This window comes from Austrofundulus limnaeus, unplaced genomic scaffold (genome assembly GCF_001266775.1).
Source record: "Austrofundulus limnaeus strain Quisiro unplaced genomic scaffold, Austrofundulus_limnaeus-1.0 Scaffold1334, whole genome shotgun sequence".
Taxonomy (NCBI): Eukaryota; Metazoa; Chordata; class Actinopteri; order Cyprinodontiformes; family Rivulidae; genus Austrofundulus; species Austrofundulus limnaeus.
Window position 1 is genome coordinate 8445 of NW_013953736.1, and position 19671 is coordinate 28115.

Below are 19671 nucleotides of genomic sequence, written 5' to 3' on the forward strand. Positions count from 1 at the left end.
ACACACACACGCACGCACGCACGCACGCACGCACGCACGCACACACACACACACACGTTTGTTTCTCAACCCCGTGGGGACCTTCCATTGACTTCCATTCATGTTTTTTAGACTTTATAGCCTAACCCTGACCATATAATCTAAAATTAACCTCACAGAAACTTACCTGACCCTAAAACTAACTAAATCTTGGTCCTAAACCTAACCCCACACCTGTAACATGCATTTGGACCCGTGRGGACCTGACARTGGTCCCCACGATTCACTTCGGTCCCCACCTGGCTGCCTTTTTTTGTAAAAAATACCCCATGTTGTAGGAAAAACCCGTCCACACACACAYGCACACACACAAAAAGAAAAAAGAGAAAAATAGGGGTAACGCTAAGTTGTAGGAGGCAAGAGGTGAAYTGAGATTCAACATGAGGGAAACCTGTAATTGTTTGGCCACCTGCTGATGACCAGTGGCACCTGTTGCACCTGCTATTGTTTCTTCTCTAAAACCTCCATAAGACAAGAGCTGAATATCCATTTCCCTTTAATCAATTCGCAATTTATTCCCCTCCCTCTTCCAATCTCCCTTCCATTTATTATGCATTATTTGCCCTTTTTAAACTATTCACAACTAACCGTCTTATCTAATTTGGTATTCGGATAAGGTTTTCGCTGTTGGCTCAATTAATACAATGGCATGTCCTCCCTAATCCAAGTTGCATAAAAGACACCTACAGCACACGTTTGCACATGCCATGATAAATCCACACTTTCAGGAATTACTTTTATCAGGCTATGTGCACAAATAACAAAGACAACGTAGGCGTAATCTTCTACAGGACTGTGCTTTATTTTAGTCTAAGCAGAATATAATGAACTAGAGATCTACAGAGTTCAGGATCACTATGGGAAACATCATCCCGAATCAGGGAAACAGATCCCAGCCACCGTTAATTCAAATTACATTTCTGTTTCCAAAAAAAGAAAGAAAGAAATAAAAACAGAAAACAGCAACTTATTATTATTTTTTTTACAAATCAAAAATAAAAGACATGATATATTTATCTCATTGTGAATGTAAATACATAATTCTATTATGCTTAAATAAAGTTGAACGGCAATTAAAAGTAAAACTAGTGAAGCTGGGACTGTGATGATTAGCGATACAACAATTACCTAGGACTAAATGGGAACACTTTAAAGGTTTTCAATGAACGCTTGATTAAAGCAAACTGCTCAGCTGGCTGAGTTTGTTTACATTTTGGTCCTTGTAACCAATGAAATGAAGGTCAATGACCACATCCATAATTGTGTCAGAATGGGCTTGAGGCAAAAACTGATCTGGCTAAATATTTGTTTTAAAGAGCATTTGGCATCCCCAGAATACAGTGTCTGAGCACTGTTCACAGGTAGTGCTGTCAAAGAGAACAGGCTGGGTTTAAGGCAGAATTCCTTACTTAACTTTTACAAACCAACTTGACTGGAGTGAAGCAATGTCACATGATCTGCTGGCGGCACAGTGTCTTTTGTGGATTGAGTCACATTAGGTAAGAAACCGTGGTTGAATTGTCCCTTAAGCAGGAGCAAAAAAGCATGAAACTCAGATGTATATCAATGGTGAATTACCCTGAAAAAACTATTAAATAAAAGTACATTGAAGACATAAAGAGAAGAAAGGAGTGGGACACCAATGGTAATTAAAGTACAATAAGATATGTTAGCATCGACCCCAAAACCAACAGGATAGCAAGATTTGGTATATTTTTTGTCATGTATTTTTTCTTCTTTGTTGGGCATTTTAAGTCATTTTATTTCCACTCAACTAAAGGCCTCAATAAGATTATTWTGAACAATGCTGATCTATTTGAACTCATTTGTGCAATGACATTTTTTCACTGAATCCACAGGCCATGCTGTTCAATCGTCCCTTTACAGTGCAGTTTGCTAATTCTTGAATTGATTTTACAGCTTTCAGCGAGAGAAAAAAATCTATTTGGATGTGTTATTCACAGGGGATGTTTCACAGGGATTGTGCATCCCCTGCCACACAAAATAATATCTGACTAAATCTTGTGACAGTGGGTCTTCCCAGCTTCAGCCAATAATAACACAACAAAGAGAATGAAAAAAACATCTCAACATGAGTTTTAAAAATCCCATTTTTTGAATACTATTGTGTCACTATACAAGAAATAAAATCATGTTATCTTCTGTTTTCCATAAATTATTTCATAGTTTTCTTTTCTTAGTTTCAATATATTAACTATTCTTTTTTTCTTTTTTTTATTTGAACATGATCTAATGAACGGCCTATAAAGAATGTTAAACATAATTGAAAAATAAGCTATATTATATGTACAGGTATAATGCAGCTGTCAGATTAAGAGAGCAGTGGTAGACTGGGTCAGGCAGGCTGGGGGGTTCTGCTGGACTCAACTATAATTTCTTTCTTGTTCCCCCACCTTTTCCCAGCCCCAGACTAACCATGTATGTGTAGTTCAACCTTATGTATTAAATGCTTGATTCCAAAGTGGTTTATGTACATGCTAAACAAGTTGTTACYTGGAGTTTTAATATGTAAAACTGCCTTCGGTAAATGCTGTAAGCCTCAACTTTCACTTCTGAAGATTTCATTTTTTTAAAGTGTGGTGGTAGCTAATGTGCTCATTCTTCTCTTTTCTTTCTCACTGTCAAACAGAAAGTACGCAGACGGATGAACTCCACTGTTACTGTCATATCTGTTCATCAGCTCCAATTGGACTAATCCAATTACCGCACAGGCAATCGTTCTTCTGTCAGAAAAATCATGACATGTCGGTGTACACAGAATCTTAATTAACGGATCACTTTGAGGCTGTGGCTTAGGTTTGACACTAAGTCAGATACTTTCTAATCCTTGGTCTGATGCTTAGGGGTTGTAGGATGCATGTTCACAGCCCAAACCTAAGGGGCTTAAAAGGACTTAAACTCTCTTAAATCCCTGCACTGCTGTGGATACATTTTATAGTGACATCATTGTCCCACAGAGTTGAGCTTCTCAACACAAGTTGCTATAGAACCTTGCCCTGTTTTTTTGAATAGTTTAAAGGCTATTTACATTAAGAAAGAATGATATTATTAATTAAAAAAAGTTTTCTCATTTTCACTTGATTTCTCTCTTCAGTGTTGTTAAATGTAATCCTGCAGTTTGGGGCATACTTTGTGTTGTTGGCTGATGGTTAGTATCTTCTTCTCCTCAAAACTGAATGATGACAGTTTGAGTCCAAACTTTGATTTAGGTGTTTTATCAGCCTTTCTGCCCTATCAGCATTTCTCACATCAAGATGCAACATTACATCTTGCCCTGCCACCTTATTTATGTGCCTGATCTCCTTCAGGATCAGGGGTAAGGCAAAACTCTGAACCGCTCCACTAATCATGACATCATAAGACCTGATGCCCTGAGTATTGGGAGTGATTTTGTGGAGTTTCAGTTTAGCACACAGCACCCCCACCACCCAGCRCCTCTTTCCACTATTCCTACTTTTTTTTTGTTCCCGTTCAAAATTTGATTTCAAGAGCAAAACCCTTTCTGTGCCAAAATGAGATGACAGAACAGCTCCCTCCCAAAGCAGCTACTAAATGAGAGGCATTAATTTCTTTCCTCCTGTCCAACAGGTTCCTTTAATTATCTCTCCTCTTTCAGTCAATTACATTTCACTTCCTTTCCCTGACAATCACTGCTATTTCAGGGTGAGTGTTATGCACCCAGAGGATTGGATATCCATGCTCTAGCAGTCTTTCACTCCGTCCTGCCATTGGCTATAACCCTCTAAGGATATGTGGTACTCTAAACTACAAGCTGAGTGAGCATAGTGGCAGCTGAAATGGGTATAATGTATGTTCACCATTTTAATTTCAGTGTTGCCTCACTAGCTTTTTGTAAATGTTTATTATATATTTAAAAATATCTACGACTTGAGCCTAAATGTACCTTGTTTTGCACCACCGACAGGGGGATTGCACACTAGATTCACAAGTAACACTTTGTTTTTTTTTTCTGTCAGGCTGAAACAAAAATGTCAAGTTACATTAACTCATATTCAAATTTGAGGGCAAATGTCAATTAGAGGTTGGCAACAACTTGGTGCGCACCTGCTGGGTTGCTATTTGTTAGTCCTCTTGAAGCTGAAACATAGCATGAACTAAGTTTAGACTGAGTCTAAAAGCAAAGCAAGYCAATACAAACAAATTTTCTTTCTTTTTAGTTGAATGTTACAGCTAACTCTACTTTTACTGCATCTCATCACCATCCAGCCAGGGGTGTAAAGGTAATCAGAGTACCCTTGWTAAAAGTGTTTAAGTGCTGGTTTCACATTGCCTAATTTAGCCCTGGCATAGCAGGTATGCTACATGAACGCTGCACTTTTAGCCAAGCTAGACAGCAGGAGACTAGGCTGGGCTGGGTTTYGGCTCACTGGGAAGTCAACCTGCTATTAGTAGAGGGAACAGTACAGCATCTGAAATGTGACGRAAAAGTTCAGTGGAGCGTGCATCCAAAATTCATGACGCTGAATGAATCTGGGAGATTGCCAAGACAAACAAAGGACATTTGACTGATCGTACACTACTGCATTGGTGTGCCCAATGAACAGCTCAGTTTTAAATTGATAATATAGACAAGATGAAGAATGTGGTCCTGTTCCAGTCAACTTTATGTAATTTTGAACATTTACCAAAAAAAAAAAAAAATCAAAAACAAAAAGAGGACCGGAATTTATAACTTACATGTGATAAATCTATTATGTGATAAATTAATTTGAATGACATTATTTTTAACCTGATGTGCTGTGCTTCTATATATGTTTGTGTGTGTGTTGAACAAAACTGCTTTGGATTTTTCTTAGCAAGGATACAATGAAGAAAATGAAAGTATTTTTGTAAAATAGGTTGACTTCAATAGTTGACTGCAGAGATACAATAACACAGGCCTCCCAGTGGCTGCTTCAACGAGCTGGAGCATTTTCTGTAAAATTGTTGGTTTTGACCTAGTTTTAAGTTACAATTGTGGTGAAGAAAAACCAAAATACACTTCTTTCTTTTTTTTGGCATTTTTCTCTCCCTTTTTATGGTTTGGCAATGTCAATCTGTTCTACAATTTTAACACCTTGTTAAGAAAAAAAAAAAAGGAAGAGTTTGTTCCACATCTTTCGTCAACAAATTTAGCTGTATTATTGGTGCCAGGTCAGCTGTCAGCAGCCTTGCCAGGGAGAAGGCACAAACATAATTCTCCCTAATCTTCCTTCTGTCATCCATGTGCATGAAGGGGACCATCTCTGCCGTCATTTGGTTCAAGTGATTATCCCAGTAATTTTTCACTCGGTTGCTGCTAATGTATAGAGAGGCTGATGATTACAGTGCGATTAGGGAAAGGTGAAATAGCATGTTTAATATGGTGCTGGAGATAATTGAAGGGTAGTGAGAATGGACATTAGTCATGTTCAGAAATTCTGTTCTGGGAATGGGGTAAAGTGAGCAGTTGTGTTGTGGTTTGCAAAAGGCATGAACAGCAAGGGTGAGGCAGTACAAGGCATGGTGATAGCATAGCCTGAAATAAAGACCTTCAGCTTATTTAGATGACAAAGGCAGTGCATTACAAAAATAAAATAAAAAATTAAGAAATAAAGAAAAGAAAAATAAAATTGACACATTTGAACAAGTCTTGTCGGCATTTGAATTATAAAAAAAAACTAGAGGGAGGTCCAGGCAAAAGGAAAGGGATTATCAGTAATGAATAGTCTAGTGAGACAATAGTCTATGGTACTTTAGTCATAATTAACCCTTAGTTCTGGTTTTTATAACATATAGTGCAAATCCATAATGTTTGCCACTGGCAACTTGAATTTAGTTTCTAAATTTCTCGATTAAATTATTCCGCAACAACCTAGAAGCATAATTTGAAATGATCTCAACGTGAAAAGTTGTTGACATTTTCTCCTTCCTCTCCCTTCTTGCCTTGCCCTGCCTCTTAATGCCATCTGTCAGTGCTCAGAGGGTTGGGTGTGAGCTGGTGTTCTGCAGAGAAAATTGGGAAGTGCTCATAGTGACTGAAAACACCAATGTTTCTCCCTGAAGACTGACTCCAAACATATTGATCTAGTTTTTTTTTTCTTCTTTTTGTTATAGAGGAGTCTACATGCACAGCTTTAAAACAGTCAAAATAAAGGCTRTGGGACTCTAAATCAAGACATGACAGCACTGGAGTGCTTTGCTCTGTCAGTGTCAGAAAAGCTACAAGGCAAGCTGAATGATGGGTGAGAGTGGCTGTTAGACTTAATGTAGATCTTGCCTGTTTTAGCAGTAGCTTTTCTTTCCATCAACCCTGATGAAAAAAGCAGGTCAGTGRACATGTTTACAATGGAACCCATATATTTGCAGAGCTGAATGAGCCCTAAAAGCCTAAACTCCCTTGCCATCAATGCAGTAAATTGAATTTATCTACAGAGAGATGCTTATTTTTATATGCCAAGAGACAAGATTATATTTTTTTTTCAGTCTAGAGTTTTGGAGCACCTTCAGTGGACATACTCAACCTTGGCATGTTGTTCACAGGCATTCTGTTTCCCAATGATAGGGATTGGCCAATTCATTACTAAACTCAGTTCATTCTGCTGGCAGTTTCAGTAGCTGTCGCTTTACTCCTCTTCTCTTGCTTTTTTTTACTATACCCCTCATGGTCATCCATCTTTCTTCTAAGCATTTTTTTTTTGTTTTGTTTAAGAACTTGTGGCTTCATAGTTTACACTTTTGATGCAATACAAAAAGTCAATGGAAAGGAAAAAAAAAGACACCACATGTCCATTTTGCTTGGTCTTTACAGTGGATTGTCGCTTGAACACAAAGGCTAGCGAGAAGCCTTAAACATCTGCACCCTGTCCAGCACAGACATCGTTAAGTTTAGTGTCTTTTTTATCTCTCTCTCTCGCTCTTGTTTCCATATTTGCCCACCAGAGCAGTCTTTTTTTATAGCTGTCAGAGAGTGCAGTGTCTTGTACATTATGAGTGAAATATCCAGTGGCTGATCCCTTAACATCCATGAGAGAATTCTCTTCCTTCTCATAGGCGTGGATAAGTGTTTTTTTTTCTTTTGTTACTTCCTTAGAAACCCTCTTTTCATGACAACTTGTGTATTTCTTTTTAAACAACAGGAAAAATGTTGCAAATGTACATTGTTTTTATGTTTTTTTTGTTTGTTTGTTTTTTTGTCACTATGTCACTATTCTACAACCGAGTGCTAAATCAGCATCCAGAGCAAAAAAGGTCTGACCCTATACTACGATCCCATATCATTTTTTATACATTATTTCCATTTTCTTTTACTTACAATAGGCCACTGGATAATGATTTAATGCTTTTTTTACTATGAGTAAATTGTAATACTTGCAGCTACAAGGTATGAGTTTTTAAATATATATATTTATATATTTATATATTTATAATTTTTTAAAAAGCGTTTAGTCCTTTGGTCCCTATTTCCTAAGGAATGATGCATGTAAATTATCCTGGATTCTTCACACCTCTCCTCTTCTTGTTTTCTTCTTGATCCAGAGCTTGCCCTGTCACAGAGCACAACACCTGTGTAGGCACAAAAACCAAAATGGCAGCAGGCTGGTGTGTGTGTTTGTGTATATTTGTGTGTGTGTGCGCGCACACGCATGAGTTTGCTTCAGTACTTGTGTTGGCATTTGCACGTATTTATACATGTACAAAGTTTTTTTTTTCATTTGCTAACTGTAGCTTTCTTTAATAGTTGTGTTTGGTTTCTTTTCTTCATTTTTTTCATGTGAGTTTATCTGTATCCTGTGTCAGTATGCATGCTTTGAGCATAATGAGTCTATAAAGTGTTTTTTTTTTTCATCATGTCTAAAAAACAGCAGCAAAAAGTTGGTCTCTGCAAAAAATCTTCCTCCACAGACGCCAAAGCAAAACAGGGAAAAAAGAGGCATTTGCGAAGAAAAAAGAAGAAAAAAATAATACCAATAAAAAACAACTCTGGGATTCTTCTTTCAGTCACCCAATCTTTCAGCGGCTTTTCCAGGAGGATCAAGGGACCACCCTTCCTTCATGATATGTAGCAGAACAAGGAGTCTTTGTACTTTTACTGCACTTGTGGAAATAAGGTGTTGTGGCCCTTCATCCTGTGACACAGAGAGAGGAAAGAGAAAAAGACAGGGGAGAGAATAAGGTGAGTGGATTCAAGGAAGGCTGCGGCAAACATGCTCCGGGTTGCTGGCTCCTGGTTATCACACAGACTGACAGGCACAGCCAACAGCGTGAGGAACAGACGGGAAGGAAAGAAAAGAAAAGGAGAGAAAAAAAAAACATAGTGTGTCAATCACAGCCAGAAATAAGTGGGCTAGAGGTGGGGTGGGAGATTTGTGTTTAAACCATATGGAACAGACATCTACACTGTGACAGCACTAATCCAAGGAAAGCCTAATTTAAATTGACTACATCTTCCTGCCTAAAATAAAAATGACTGCCTGGGTCGGTCATTGCTGTTATTCCTCTTTTTTATCCTACTACAAACAAACTACAAAAGACCAAGGAGAATACAAGACAAAAAAAGTGTTAAAAGGAGTTAAAAACAGAATAATTAGAATGACATAAAACAGATGGCTATAAGGTAAAAAAGGCACTATTTTGTTCCTAGCATCTTTTTTTTAACCTTTGTATTGGCTCAGTATCATGCACTGTTATTAAATGTGTTTGATCGAGCTTTAAATAAAAAAAAAAGATCCTGTTTACAACCTATCGGACCTAATAAGTTGTGAGCTGTGATGTGTGTGAAGAAAAGGCTGCAAAATCACACTAAATCACTCTTTGGGAATGAACATGAAAGGCAGTGACTTTGCGATGGTGACTTGTACYTGGCTGCTCTTTGTTCTACCTTTCCATTTCTGTAAATGAGCTTGTTACCGTTTCCTAATAGATCTGCTTTTTAGCCGGGGTTCTTGATTTGGACATCGTCCTTTTGTGTGACAAAAGCCAGGACAGTCATTAGAGATATATCACACTAACAGGCCCAATTACAGATGCATTAGTTTGCCACAAACATTTCTCCCTATATATGTTGAACAAAAGAAACACAGTGGCTTAAAAACTGTTTTTTCTTAAAAAAACAGCTTCTTTGATGATATTACATCTATTTTAACCACCAAATAGGTCAATAACAAAGAATTTTGTTCTTTTTTCTTTTGTTTCTTTGTTGCCCCACAAGCTAAGATTAGGACAGATACAATAGTCCTTTCTCTGTRGCTCCATCAATGATATGCACTAGTTAAAAAAAAAAAAAAAACATATTTGACATAAAACTTTATCTCTTGTTGTTTGCCTTAGAAAAGAAAACATTTAGCGGGTGAGATTCCTGCAGAGAAAATCAATTTTGTTTGAAACTTTAACTTCTATCAAAGCTGCTCTTGGGGGGTCATCAGCAAAATGACTTGCAAAAAAAAAARAACTTTTATTATGAATTTGTTGGCAGTCATTTTCTTTTCTCACAAATCAAGCAGCTACACGGCATAGAAACAGCCATCACTGATTTTTCATTCAACTAAAGGTACATAAAATGTCATGTTTGGAGATGTATACAGTAGTGTGAACAGATTTAGAGCCTGTGGGTCTGTGGTTCTGTTCCATCTCTTCTGTTGTGATTGTTTGAATCCTCACAAATAAATAAACAAATGAGAAATGATTCTCATGTTAGACAAACACAACCATCCTGCAGAAGTGTTCCCTGTGCAGATGAAATCCAGAGAGAAACGGCGTGTCAACATTTTGTGCACTCTCGGTGAACACTGGCGATTTAATTGGCTCCACAAACACAAAGTCATAATGGTTAGTCTGCAGCTAAACATCTATAAGTTGGATGAAAAATAGGGCCTTTGTGGGAAAAAAAATGAAAAATTTAAAGGAATAGTCCAGATCATTTGAAGTGGAGTTCTGAGACAAAGTCATAGCAAAATAACACATTGCCTGTTGTAGATAACTCTTTGAACAACCTTAGTCTGACCAAAAATAAACAAACAAATAAATAAATAAATAAACAAATAATAAATGTATTAATTACCGATAATTAAAAAATTCTGACCAGATTTATGAGCTAACGCCTAGTCCACGAAGATTCAAGACTAAAATGGATAAATGTCATCTAAAATTAAATATCGTGCTATGTTAATGTTATTTTATGAACCCTTACAGTGTTCATAACCTTGCATGAAATGTACTTCTCGCATCTGCRTTGAATCTGCTCTGTTATGCACTGGAAGTGCTACAACTAGAAGCTCCTACCTCTATTTGTAGTAGCCAAATAACCATAGAATTCTATCTAAATAAGTATGCAATGTAAACGTGATGATTTGTTAAACAGCATGTGCATTACTTGACATGAGACCAAGATTTTTTGTTCAAATACTGAGGTTGATTTAAAGGTCTCTGCTCCGCGTGGGCTAACAGCTACCATGTCATTCCCATGAACATAAATAAAGACAAAAGAAACAGCTTTTGTCAAAAATCAAAGCCAAAAATCTATTTTTTGGGGGTGTTGCATTTTTCATTATTGACAGGGTGCTGTACCAGTATTACAAAAGCTACACCCACTTAGCTAACCCAACTGCCACACACTGTCAACAGAGTATAACATGACTCTTTTAAAGCCTCAAATAGCTAACTGAAACTGAATATGTACTTAAAAAATATTGTTAAACATACACTGGCAAACTAAGTGCTACTGTATGTGAATCAACAAAAATGAACACTAGTGTATTTCTATTTTTTTGCTAGGATAGTATCTTAATTGCCTACATAAAGAGGTGGAAAAAAAAAACATCAACCAACCTTAAATGAGGTGCYTGTCTTTTGTGGCTTTTACAGTATACTGTATGTCTTATACATGCTGATGTTCATTTTGCTCAGACAGAAATGTAATTTCTCCAAATTGAGGCCACCGAAAGAGCTATCTACAACCTGTAAGATATTAATTGTTAACATCCTTTCCACAAAACCCCAGTTCACAAGATCTGAACTAGAAAATAAAAAAATAATAGCTTGCTGAAGAGCAATACTGTTGATGTGTATGTAAAGAAGTAGAGAGATAGAAAATAGAGTACAACCATCCACACAAACCCCACAGGAAATGTAAAACATCACAAGGGCACACGATACAATGGCACAAAGGGTTTAAGGCCACTTCCAGTTATAATCCACCAACCAGTCAGCACGTCATTTACAGATACCAGCCAAGAAAGGCATTGAAAACTGCACTCCACAAACTGCCAATATACAATAAACAGTATATATATAGGATATATATAAAAGGAGGGCAGAATATAAAGAGATAGAGTTTAGAAATATCAATAAACGCCACGTCATGCAACGCAGTCACAGTCCCACCACATGACGTCATCCAAAAAAAATGACACCATGGGTTCAACTTACAGCTGAGGGAACTTGGCCCCATGACAGGTGTAGGGGGGGAGGTGAGTGGCTATAGCAGAAAAAGGCCACCTCACACTGTGATTGGCCATGTCAGGTTGCCAGGTTGGTGGGGGTGAAAAAAAAAAGAAAGAAACAGTGGGATTTTCTTTTCCTGAAGTTAGAATTCAAAGCACCTGCTCCATTTTTGTGCTCCACACTCTCACTTATTCTGCCTGACAAATCAAATGAGGTTATTATAGTTATTATCATAAAACTAAAAAAAGACAGTAAAACAGAAGTAATAGAACAAATGATATTCAGCACAGTAAAGAATGAGGCCTTTTTGTGCCTCAGCATGGTGGTAAAATATTCTCAGGCTGACAACATTTGCAGGTTAAAAGGTTGAATTGATGTTTTTTATATTCACAAAGATAACCCTTATGGCAGAAATGCATATTTCACAAACGTGTCCTGTCTTCAGTAATTGGATTTGCCTTGCATTGTTTGCTGAGGGTGGCTGTACAGTGAGTGCTTCAGCATTTTTTTGCATTAAGTTTATCTTTAAGACACAGAATGCAATTTTTGAGCAGCGAGGCTCCTGAGACCTGCAGAAGAGAACCCTGTCTGATTGTGTTTTTAATTCAACTTCCAGGCAACATTGTCAGGGTTGAGAAAAAAGCCCAAAAAAAAAAAAAAAGAAAAAGAAAAAGAAACAACAGCTTCTACACTTATCTACATATTGAACTTTTTTACTTATAAGAAACAAAAAAAGGAAACTAATCACAGAACTTTCATCAAAGTTTTTCTCCACAACTGATAAATAAAAAAACTTTAAAGTTACCTCAAAAGGAACAATATTAATAATATTCATAATAAAATTAAACAAAAATAGCTTTTTATTAAAACATTTGCTTTGTAAAATGTCATGTTTGATTTTAAGGATTTTGAAAAACTTCAACTGTGGCAAAGAGCTGACCTCAAAAGCTCCAGTGTATTTTTCTTTAACATTTTCATTGAGTTGAACTTGTTTGTGCTGTATTGGTTTTCTTTAACTCAACAACAGAAATGGTGTAATAACAGAAGGAAAACAGAGATGGATTGAATTGGACCTGAGATGAAGGAGGACACGGAAATACACACATACCAAACTACACACATACACATACACACACAAACACACACCCATCTTGGTTAAGTGATGAAATGTTATTTGAAGAAATGTGTTTACTTGGCGGCTTTTAAAGTACATCTCAATGACTACCCTGTCATTCAGTGATGTGGCAGGATGTTTTCCATTTGTCCCTTGTTAATGCAATAAATCAAATTCACCCTGCCCTCTTCTTTCTTCTTCATGTGTCAGCTTTGAAAGCTTCTCCTCAATTAACAGGGTGCAGCCCTATTCAAATGCTATCAGAGAAATGGTAGAAGCAGCATGTATCATTTGTATTGCGTATGCCATCCTGTGGCTTTTAAAGAGTCAAATTTAAAACAAGCAAATGGGATTACGTGCATTTATTTATGGAGGCAGAGAATCCAGGCTTATGTTATTGCTGTGAAAAGTTGTCCTGCCAATTGGGTTTAGAGCGCATGCATCTATATTATTTTTTGCACTGGCAGCTGCAGTTTGTAAACAGATGGGCCATGATTATTTGAATCATTTGTGACATTGTGAAATTAGTCTGTTGAGGGATGGTACTGCTAAAAGTAAGCCACATATTTGTTGTTAAATATAAAGGCGTAAATATTAAATGGTTTAAAAAGGGAATTGTTTAAGTTATCTGGTGGCAAATGCACCACCATGTCATTTCAGAAAGATTAAGGCACACGTTTATCATAAAGGTATTTCCTTAGCATGAAATTTTGAGTTTATATTTGCTATATTATTAAATTAATGCATTGATAATTATTGCTAATGTTATGTAAATCTAACTGTTATAAATAAAAAAATCAATTAATGAAAATTAAAAGAAGAAGAAGTATAAAAAGTATGTTTGCTTTGCTAAATATTAAGCATTTATATTGTTTTAAAGAATTAAGTGTTGGATCAACATCTTTTAATACAAATTCAGCTTCTCTCCTAGTTCCCAAATTAAAAAGGTAGGCTGAGCCAATCTGAAATTACTTGATCAAATAATGATTATATCCCACTGTGTGAGTTGGATCCATTTTAATTTGTTTAATTCAGTAAGACTGACTCAAGTGATATAAAACAAAATAATTGTTCAGAAAAAATGGCTGTTGCTTCATTGATATATCTCAGTCAARTAATTCAAACAAATTTGAGAAGTAACAGCATTCAAACAATAATGCTCATTTAAAGTTGCATAATACAAATTGAGAAAAAATAATTTAATGTAACTAAACTGACACAGTTTTAAGTGAATAATGCATATACACCATATTTAATAATTAAATATTGATACAAATCATGATATTAGAGTTTGTCTTGTGCATGGCGATGATTTAAGACTGTAATCCTGGTTGTATTTGCTTGAATGGTACAAATTTTGGAGGCTTTTATTGTAGCGGTGCCAAGAGTAACTTGGGGGAGGGGGTGAAAGAATCATGTATATTTGAAAATAGTAATGTGGAAATAATACATAAATAGGACAAAAATACCTACAGGAAGGTTCTCATTCATTTTTAGAATCTGCTAATTTAAAACCCCTTTTATCAAAGTGTTGCACTGTAACTAATATCACTGTCATTGCACTGCATTTGTAACCATAAATCAGACCATTATGTGTTGTAAAAATGGGCAGGATAGTCACAAAATAATAAGTGACAATTTAAACAATTACCAAACAGGRATCATTGATTATACTCTGTTTAGAATCTGTCATATATCGTTCAACATTGTTTGCACTTGTATCACGTGTATGCAAAGATTGAATTAGTTTTACACTTTAGATGTATAAATACAAATGTTTGCACTGTTTAATGTGTAACTGGACGTTTGTTTAAATCCAACAAATTAGGACTAAAAAAGTCCTAATAATAAACATGCTTCATTGTCTTAAATAATGAAGATTCATCATTTAAAAAATCTTTCTTATACTCACCATGGTCACTGGAGGGCTAAATTTACTCCCTGCTGCTTTTCATCTCCTCGCCAATTTTCCCCATGAGACAAGGTGTAGCACAAATTTGACTCGAGAGTTTGACAGAAATGTATCACAGAGCTACTTCAGGAAGGAAAATTTGTGCTATTTGGGGGTTGGAACTTTAAGCTAAATCCTTTAGATCAATTGCCACCATTACATCCAGTGGAGAGATAACTACACACAGCCGAGGATTGGCCTTGAGCTTTTTGTGGGTACAAATTAGATTCGACAAAGCAAAAAAAAAAAAAAAAAAAAGAACATGCTTCTGTGGAGCGGGGCAACCTGACAAAGATCTCTAAAATTTGTAGAGGCAGGGTGGTAGAATTTAAAAGTGTTGGCAGGTATTTAAAATAAGCCAAGTCAATTTAAAATTATTATTCATAAATCGAATGGAATTTCTATACATGTGGGGACAAAGTCAAATTTAATTTGCACAGTTTTCTTATAGTTGACAACGTTTGATACTAAGTCATTTACTTTGGCAATTAAATAGTTTTGAACATACCAACAGAGCGTTTGGGAAATGCACTCTTTGCCAGTGAAGTAGGAGATTTTCAAAATACCGCAACGCGTTACAGGARCAAATGTTACCGTACCTGGTTATGGACAGCAGACGAGTTAGTAAGGTCGGTTGGCATCCTTTGGCCGCTTTAGCTGCACCTTCAGCCTCTTCATGCCTATCTGAAAGCCGTTCATGGCCTGGATAGCGGCTTGAGCGCTGGACGGGTTATCAAAACTCACGAAGCCTAAGACAAGCCCACAGAGCAGGATAGAGATGAGACATGGAGGGAAATGAGGAATGGAAAGGGGAATAGAAAGAAAGCAAGAGACAGGTGAGATGAAGGAAAATCCCTTTTTAACTCTCATCAATGACACAACAAAGGGTCTTTGTTTTCTCTTTTTCAGGAGATTAATTGAAAATCTTTGAATTCAAAAGATTGCATAAAATATCACAAAGACTAATAACAAAGATACTAAAATCAAATGAAGACAAGGTATTTGTATCCAGGAGTTTAACTTGAACAGAAAAACACATTAAAGGGTGTTCAGAGATAAGAGTGAAAAAAAGAGGGGAAAAAAAGAAGCTGAATCTCATGTGGCTTGTGGATCTGCAGACCAAAGCCGGCTGTGTAAATGTTACATGAGAGTTTGAGCCATACAAGAACAGCAGTGCCCTGGATGCAAGCAGATGTGTGTTTTCATTTTATGTGTGTGACTGAGCATGTATCTAAGTAAAGAGCAGAGGGCGCGGGGTCGTGATGAGATGCTAGGAGCGAGGTGTGCAGGACCGAGGTGCCTGCCGCTCTGAGTTATCACTTAGGTGTCGAGGCAGCATGAGCCCACAGCTTCCCCCCCGCCGGGACTCCTTGCCGGCTCTTATCAGACACCTCCCTGATTGACGGCCAGAATTTTCCGCCTGCCAGCTGATTTGATCACACTGCTATGGGTCCAATTTAATTTGGGGGGAGAGGGCAGGCTTTTGTCAGTGTAGCTGAGATAAGCCTTCTGCTTTTACAAACCCTTTAAACAAACTGAGCTGGGAAGGGCGTGTCAGTTGGTAGTGATCCCAATCCTACACAAAAACACACACACACTGGCTTTAATGAATGTCCAGGGCTCACATTTACATCCAAGTGCCTAAAAAGTGGTAGAATTCTAGAGGTCAAAATGCAGAAAAGGACAGAGTATGTAAAACTTTTAAATTCAAATATGCTACTGTTGTGATACTATATTTGTTGCAAATCTTTTTTGTTTTATTAGTATGTGCAATTTCTTCTGAAGCACGCTAAAAGTTAAAGCAGCAGTAGGTAATTTTATATTTTACACAGTAGACAGTAGAACATGAGACATATAATCTGTGAAAAATCAAGTTCTTCTGGCTCTTCCCAGTGGTTGTACAGTCATTTGCAGAAACCCACCACTCCCGATCAGAAACAACCAGAGTCAGGACGAATATCTTATCAGGGTCAATCATGCTCCTCCTAAATGGGCTGCCTCTGCACCCCCCCCCCCCCCCCACGTACCCTCATTCAAGCTCAAGATTGCCAATGTACTTCAACTGTGTTGACGGTGAAGAAACAACCTAATATTACAGGAAAACTGCCAATTTCTGAGAGTTCTGAATGTCTCATGGCTGTTTATCCTCCATCATTGGTGGCCCTGCCACTCACGAGCTTGCACATTCGCGGCAGCCTCCGCTGTGGAGGGAGGGGCTGGAGGGAGGGCTGTCACGTTGCACAGCAGAGTGCAAGTGGGATGGACCCRTAAGGTGTGTCCATGGTTTTCTCAGAACTCCCTACTGTAGCTTTAAGTGTATTTCTGGCAAACTTTAAAAATTAGCTTCTTATAAAAATGTGCCTTTGACACATTTTCATTGCCTGCTTTGGAGTAAATACTCATTTGTGGATCTTTCTACAATCTTCACATCAACTCTTCATTTTTATTATTACAGAAAAAAAATAAACCTTCCATTTCTAAATATGTAGGATAAAACTTCTAAAATACACATGCAGCCTTTAGGACTGACAAGCACTGTTAATGCATACATATATACAAGTTATAATTAATTTCTCCAGTGTAGACATAAGAACTTAAAATTGCTCAATGAATAAATTAAGCCATCCAATACACATTTTTAAAGACAAAGTAGCCCAAGATGAACAACATTTTAAAATTAGTCCTTGATGCACTGCTTTGGTTTTGTATTTCCTATGTGCAATGAAAGAGATTCAATTTAGTTCAGTTTATTTTTAAAGTGCCAAGTCACAAAAAAAATGTCATCTCAGGGCACTGTACACACACAAAAAAATTAATAAATAAAAAAAATAAAAAAAAACTAAAGAAGCCAGCAGATTGTGTGTAATCTTCACTTTGTCACAGTCTCCCATCCTGAGCAGCACRTTCACAACAGTGAAGAGGAACAACTCCCTTTTAACAGGAAGAAACCTCCAGCAAAACCAGGCTCATGACAGGCAGCCATCTGCCTCGATCATGATGTTAGGCATCTGCTGTTAAAAGGTAATAAACATTAATTTAAAAAAATCAAAGCGTGTCTGTTTTACTAGCTTTTTTTGGGGCTAACATCTTAATTATACTTTGTGGTGAGACTGATGAGGTCACTGGCTATTTGGCCTCACCCCCATGTTGACTGACAGATAATGTACTGTAAGTCAGAGGCAAATGGTCAGAGAAGAACACACACAGTGAATGAGAGAGACAGTCTGCAGACAGACAGATGAGAAAGGTGAGGGAGAGGAGAGAGCGCCTTGCAGATATGCCATGATGAAGAGAAAGTGAAAGAAAGCCAATGATGGGAGTCTTTCTCTCTCTCTCTCTGTTGGTCCCCTGGGTGCTGCTGTCCAACTGAATCAACAGCAAGGCCCACACCAGTCTATTATTATCTCTTTAAGCCCGTGGATTCCACCTGCGCCCCCTCCACCCTGATGAACTGGTCCAGTGTGTGGTAGAAGAAATGAAAGAAGAGGGGCAAGGGAGATGTTACAACGTTTCTGTGTAGAGGGTTGGGAAAGCATTCGGAAAACGGTTTTCTCTTAGGCAAATGAGACATTTTCTCATTTGCATATACCCTGTTTGCTTTGCTGCCAAAATACAATCAGGAACAATCCCTAAATAAAAGTTGTGAATATAATCCGGGCAACTCCCCTTTCACCTACTATAAAGCTGGTCTACTTGTAATGATGCAGGACTTTGTTATGATCCAAAGTGGAACCTAAAATCTACTTTAAACTCAAACATTTCGGCATGGAGGTCTGCAGGGATTGTCACGCTGTTTTGAACCAGCTCCAATTTCACACTCAAGGAATGGTAATTTTTAGAACTTGGCTTGATTTTTATGCCTCAAAGGTTGCCACTTGCTTCCCTCCTTATGTGATGTAACCGGGGAGCATTGCACCTTAATTTCCCTCCTCGCCCACCTTGTGCAGTGGCATGTAACGCCACTTTGAAAATGTTAATTGCATCTTGATTAGGACAGACACTCGGAATAAAAGCAAAGACAAACACTAATTGAAGAAAGGCAACAAGTGTCAAAGAAGAGTTCTGAACACATTGAAGTTTTTTTTATCTTTTTTTTTTTTAATTTTACACATTGTTGACTCACCAAAACATTTGCTCTGATTGGTCGCTCGGTCCACGAAGACTTTGGCAGAAATGACGTTGCCAAAAGGTAGGAACATTTGCATGAGCTCAGCGTCTCCAAACTCCTGGGGCAGGTGATAAATAAACAGGTTGCAACCTTCTGGCCCTGGTGATGAGAGAGAGAAAAAAAGAAAAAAAATGACAGGAGGGTTTTTGTGGTAACATAAACAGGAAATGTGCTATTGACAAGTGATGAGATGGGTGAATAAGTAACCTTACTCTAACCCCAAATGCATAAAGTGTTAAATCTGGTATAAAGCTTAGTGGTGTTTGTTCCATGTCMTTAACTTATTTCACACTCATTGTTACAGGATGAAGCATTTCACCAAATTATGCTATACATTTGATCCATTTATTAAAAAAAACACTGGGAATAACAAAATATAACAACACAGGAGCAAACGATGGAGTTATAAAAACTGCCTGATTAAAAAAGGGGTTGATTGAACGAGATAGAATGAGACAATTGTTGGGGATGTGAAGCACTGAGACAAGGAGAAACAGAGAGAGAAGGCAGAGCACACATTAAGACATAAGCCAAGTTTTTTGCTCCAATTATTGTGTGACAGTGGGACTGTCTTCCAATCTCTCCCCATCCCTCTACACTCATCTACCCAGCTGCCACATATTGTASTGGCCAATCTGAAAAAAAGGCGGGAATGAACCGGAGGGAGACAGAGCAAGATCATGAAAGCCAACTGTGGACACAGCGAGAGGGAGAGGGGGACTTGATGAACTCAGAGAYAGTAAGCCTGAAGCTGGCTGCTTGTCTAAGTTTCTCTCCTGTCTCATTGCTCAGGGTGATAGCATGACGAGATGAGGCAGGGTCTGGTGAGAAGCCTGATAAGAGGGCGGCAGTGGTAGCTGGCTACAGTGCCGCTTTGCCTTGGTGCGATAAAGGGTGCGCGTGCGCACACACACACACACACACACACACACACACACACACACACACACACACACA

General features: G+C 37.7%; 1 protein-coding gene across 8 annotated transcripts in view; it reads right to left on the reverse strand.

Annotated features, from left to right (window-relative positions):
• Positions 1-817: 817 nt before the first annotated feature.
• Positions 818-19671, reverse strand: part of celf6 (CUGBP Elav-like family member 6) — a gene marked incomplete at its 5' end in the record, with an annotated part of 43974 nt that continues 25120 nt past the window's right edge. For 6 of the 8 annotated variants that reach the window (XM_014031852.1, XM_014031851.1, XM_014031850.1 and 3 more), the window contains 3 exon segments: positions 818-8168; positions 15146-15295; positions 18670-18813. In XM_014031852.1, coding sequence (XP_013887306.1) covers positions 15168-15295; positions 18670-18813 — 272 coding nt within the window. 8 annotated transcript variants of the gene reach the window in all.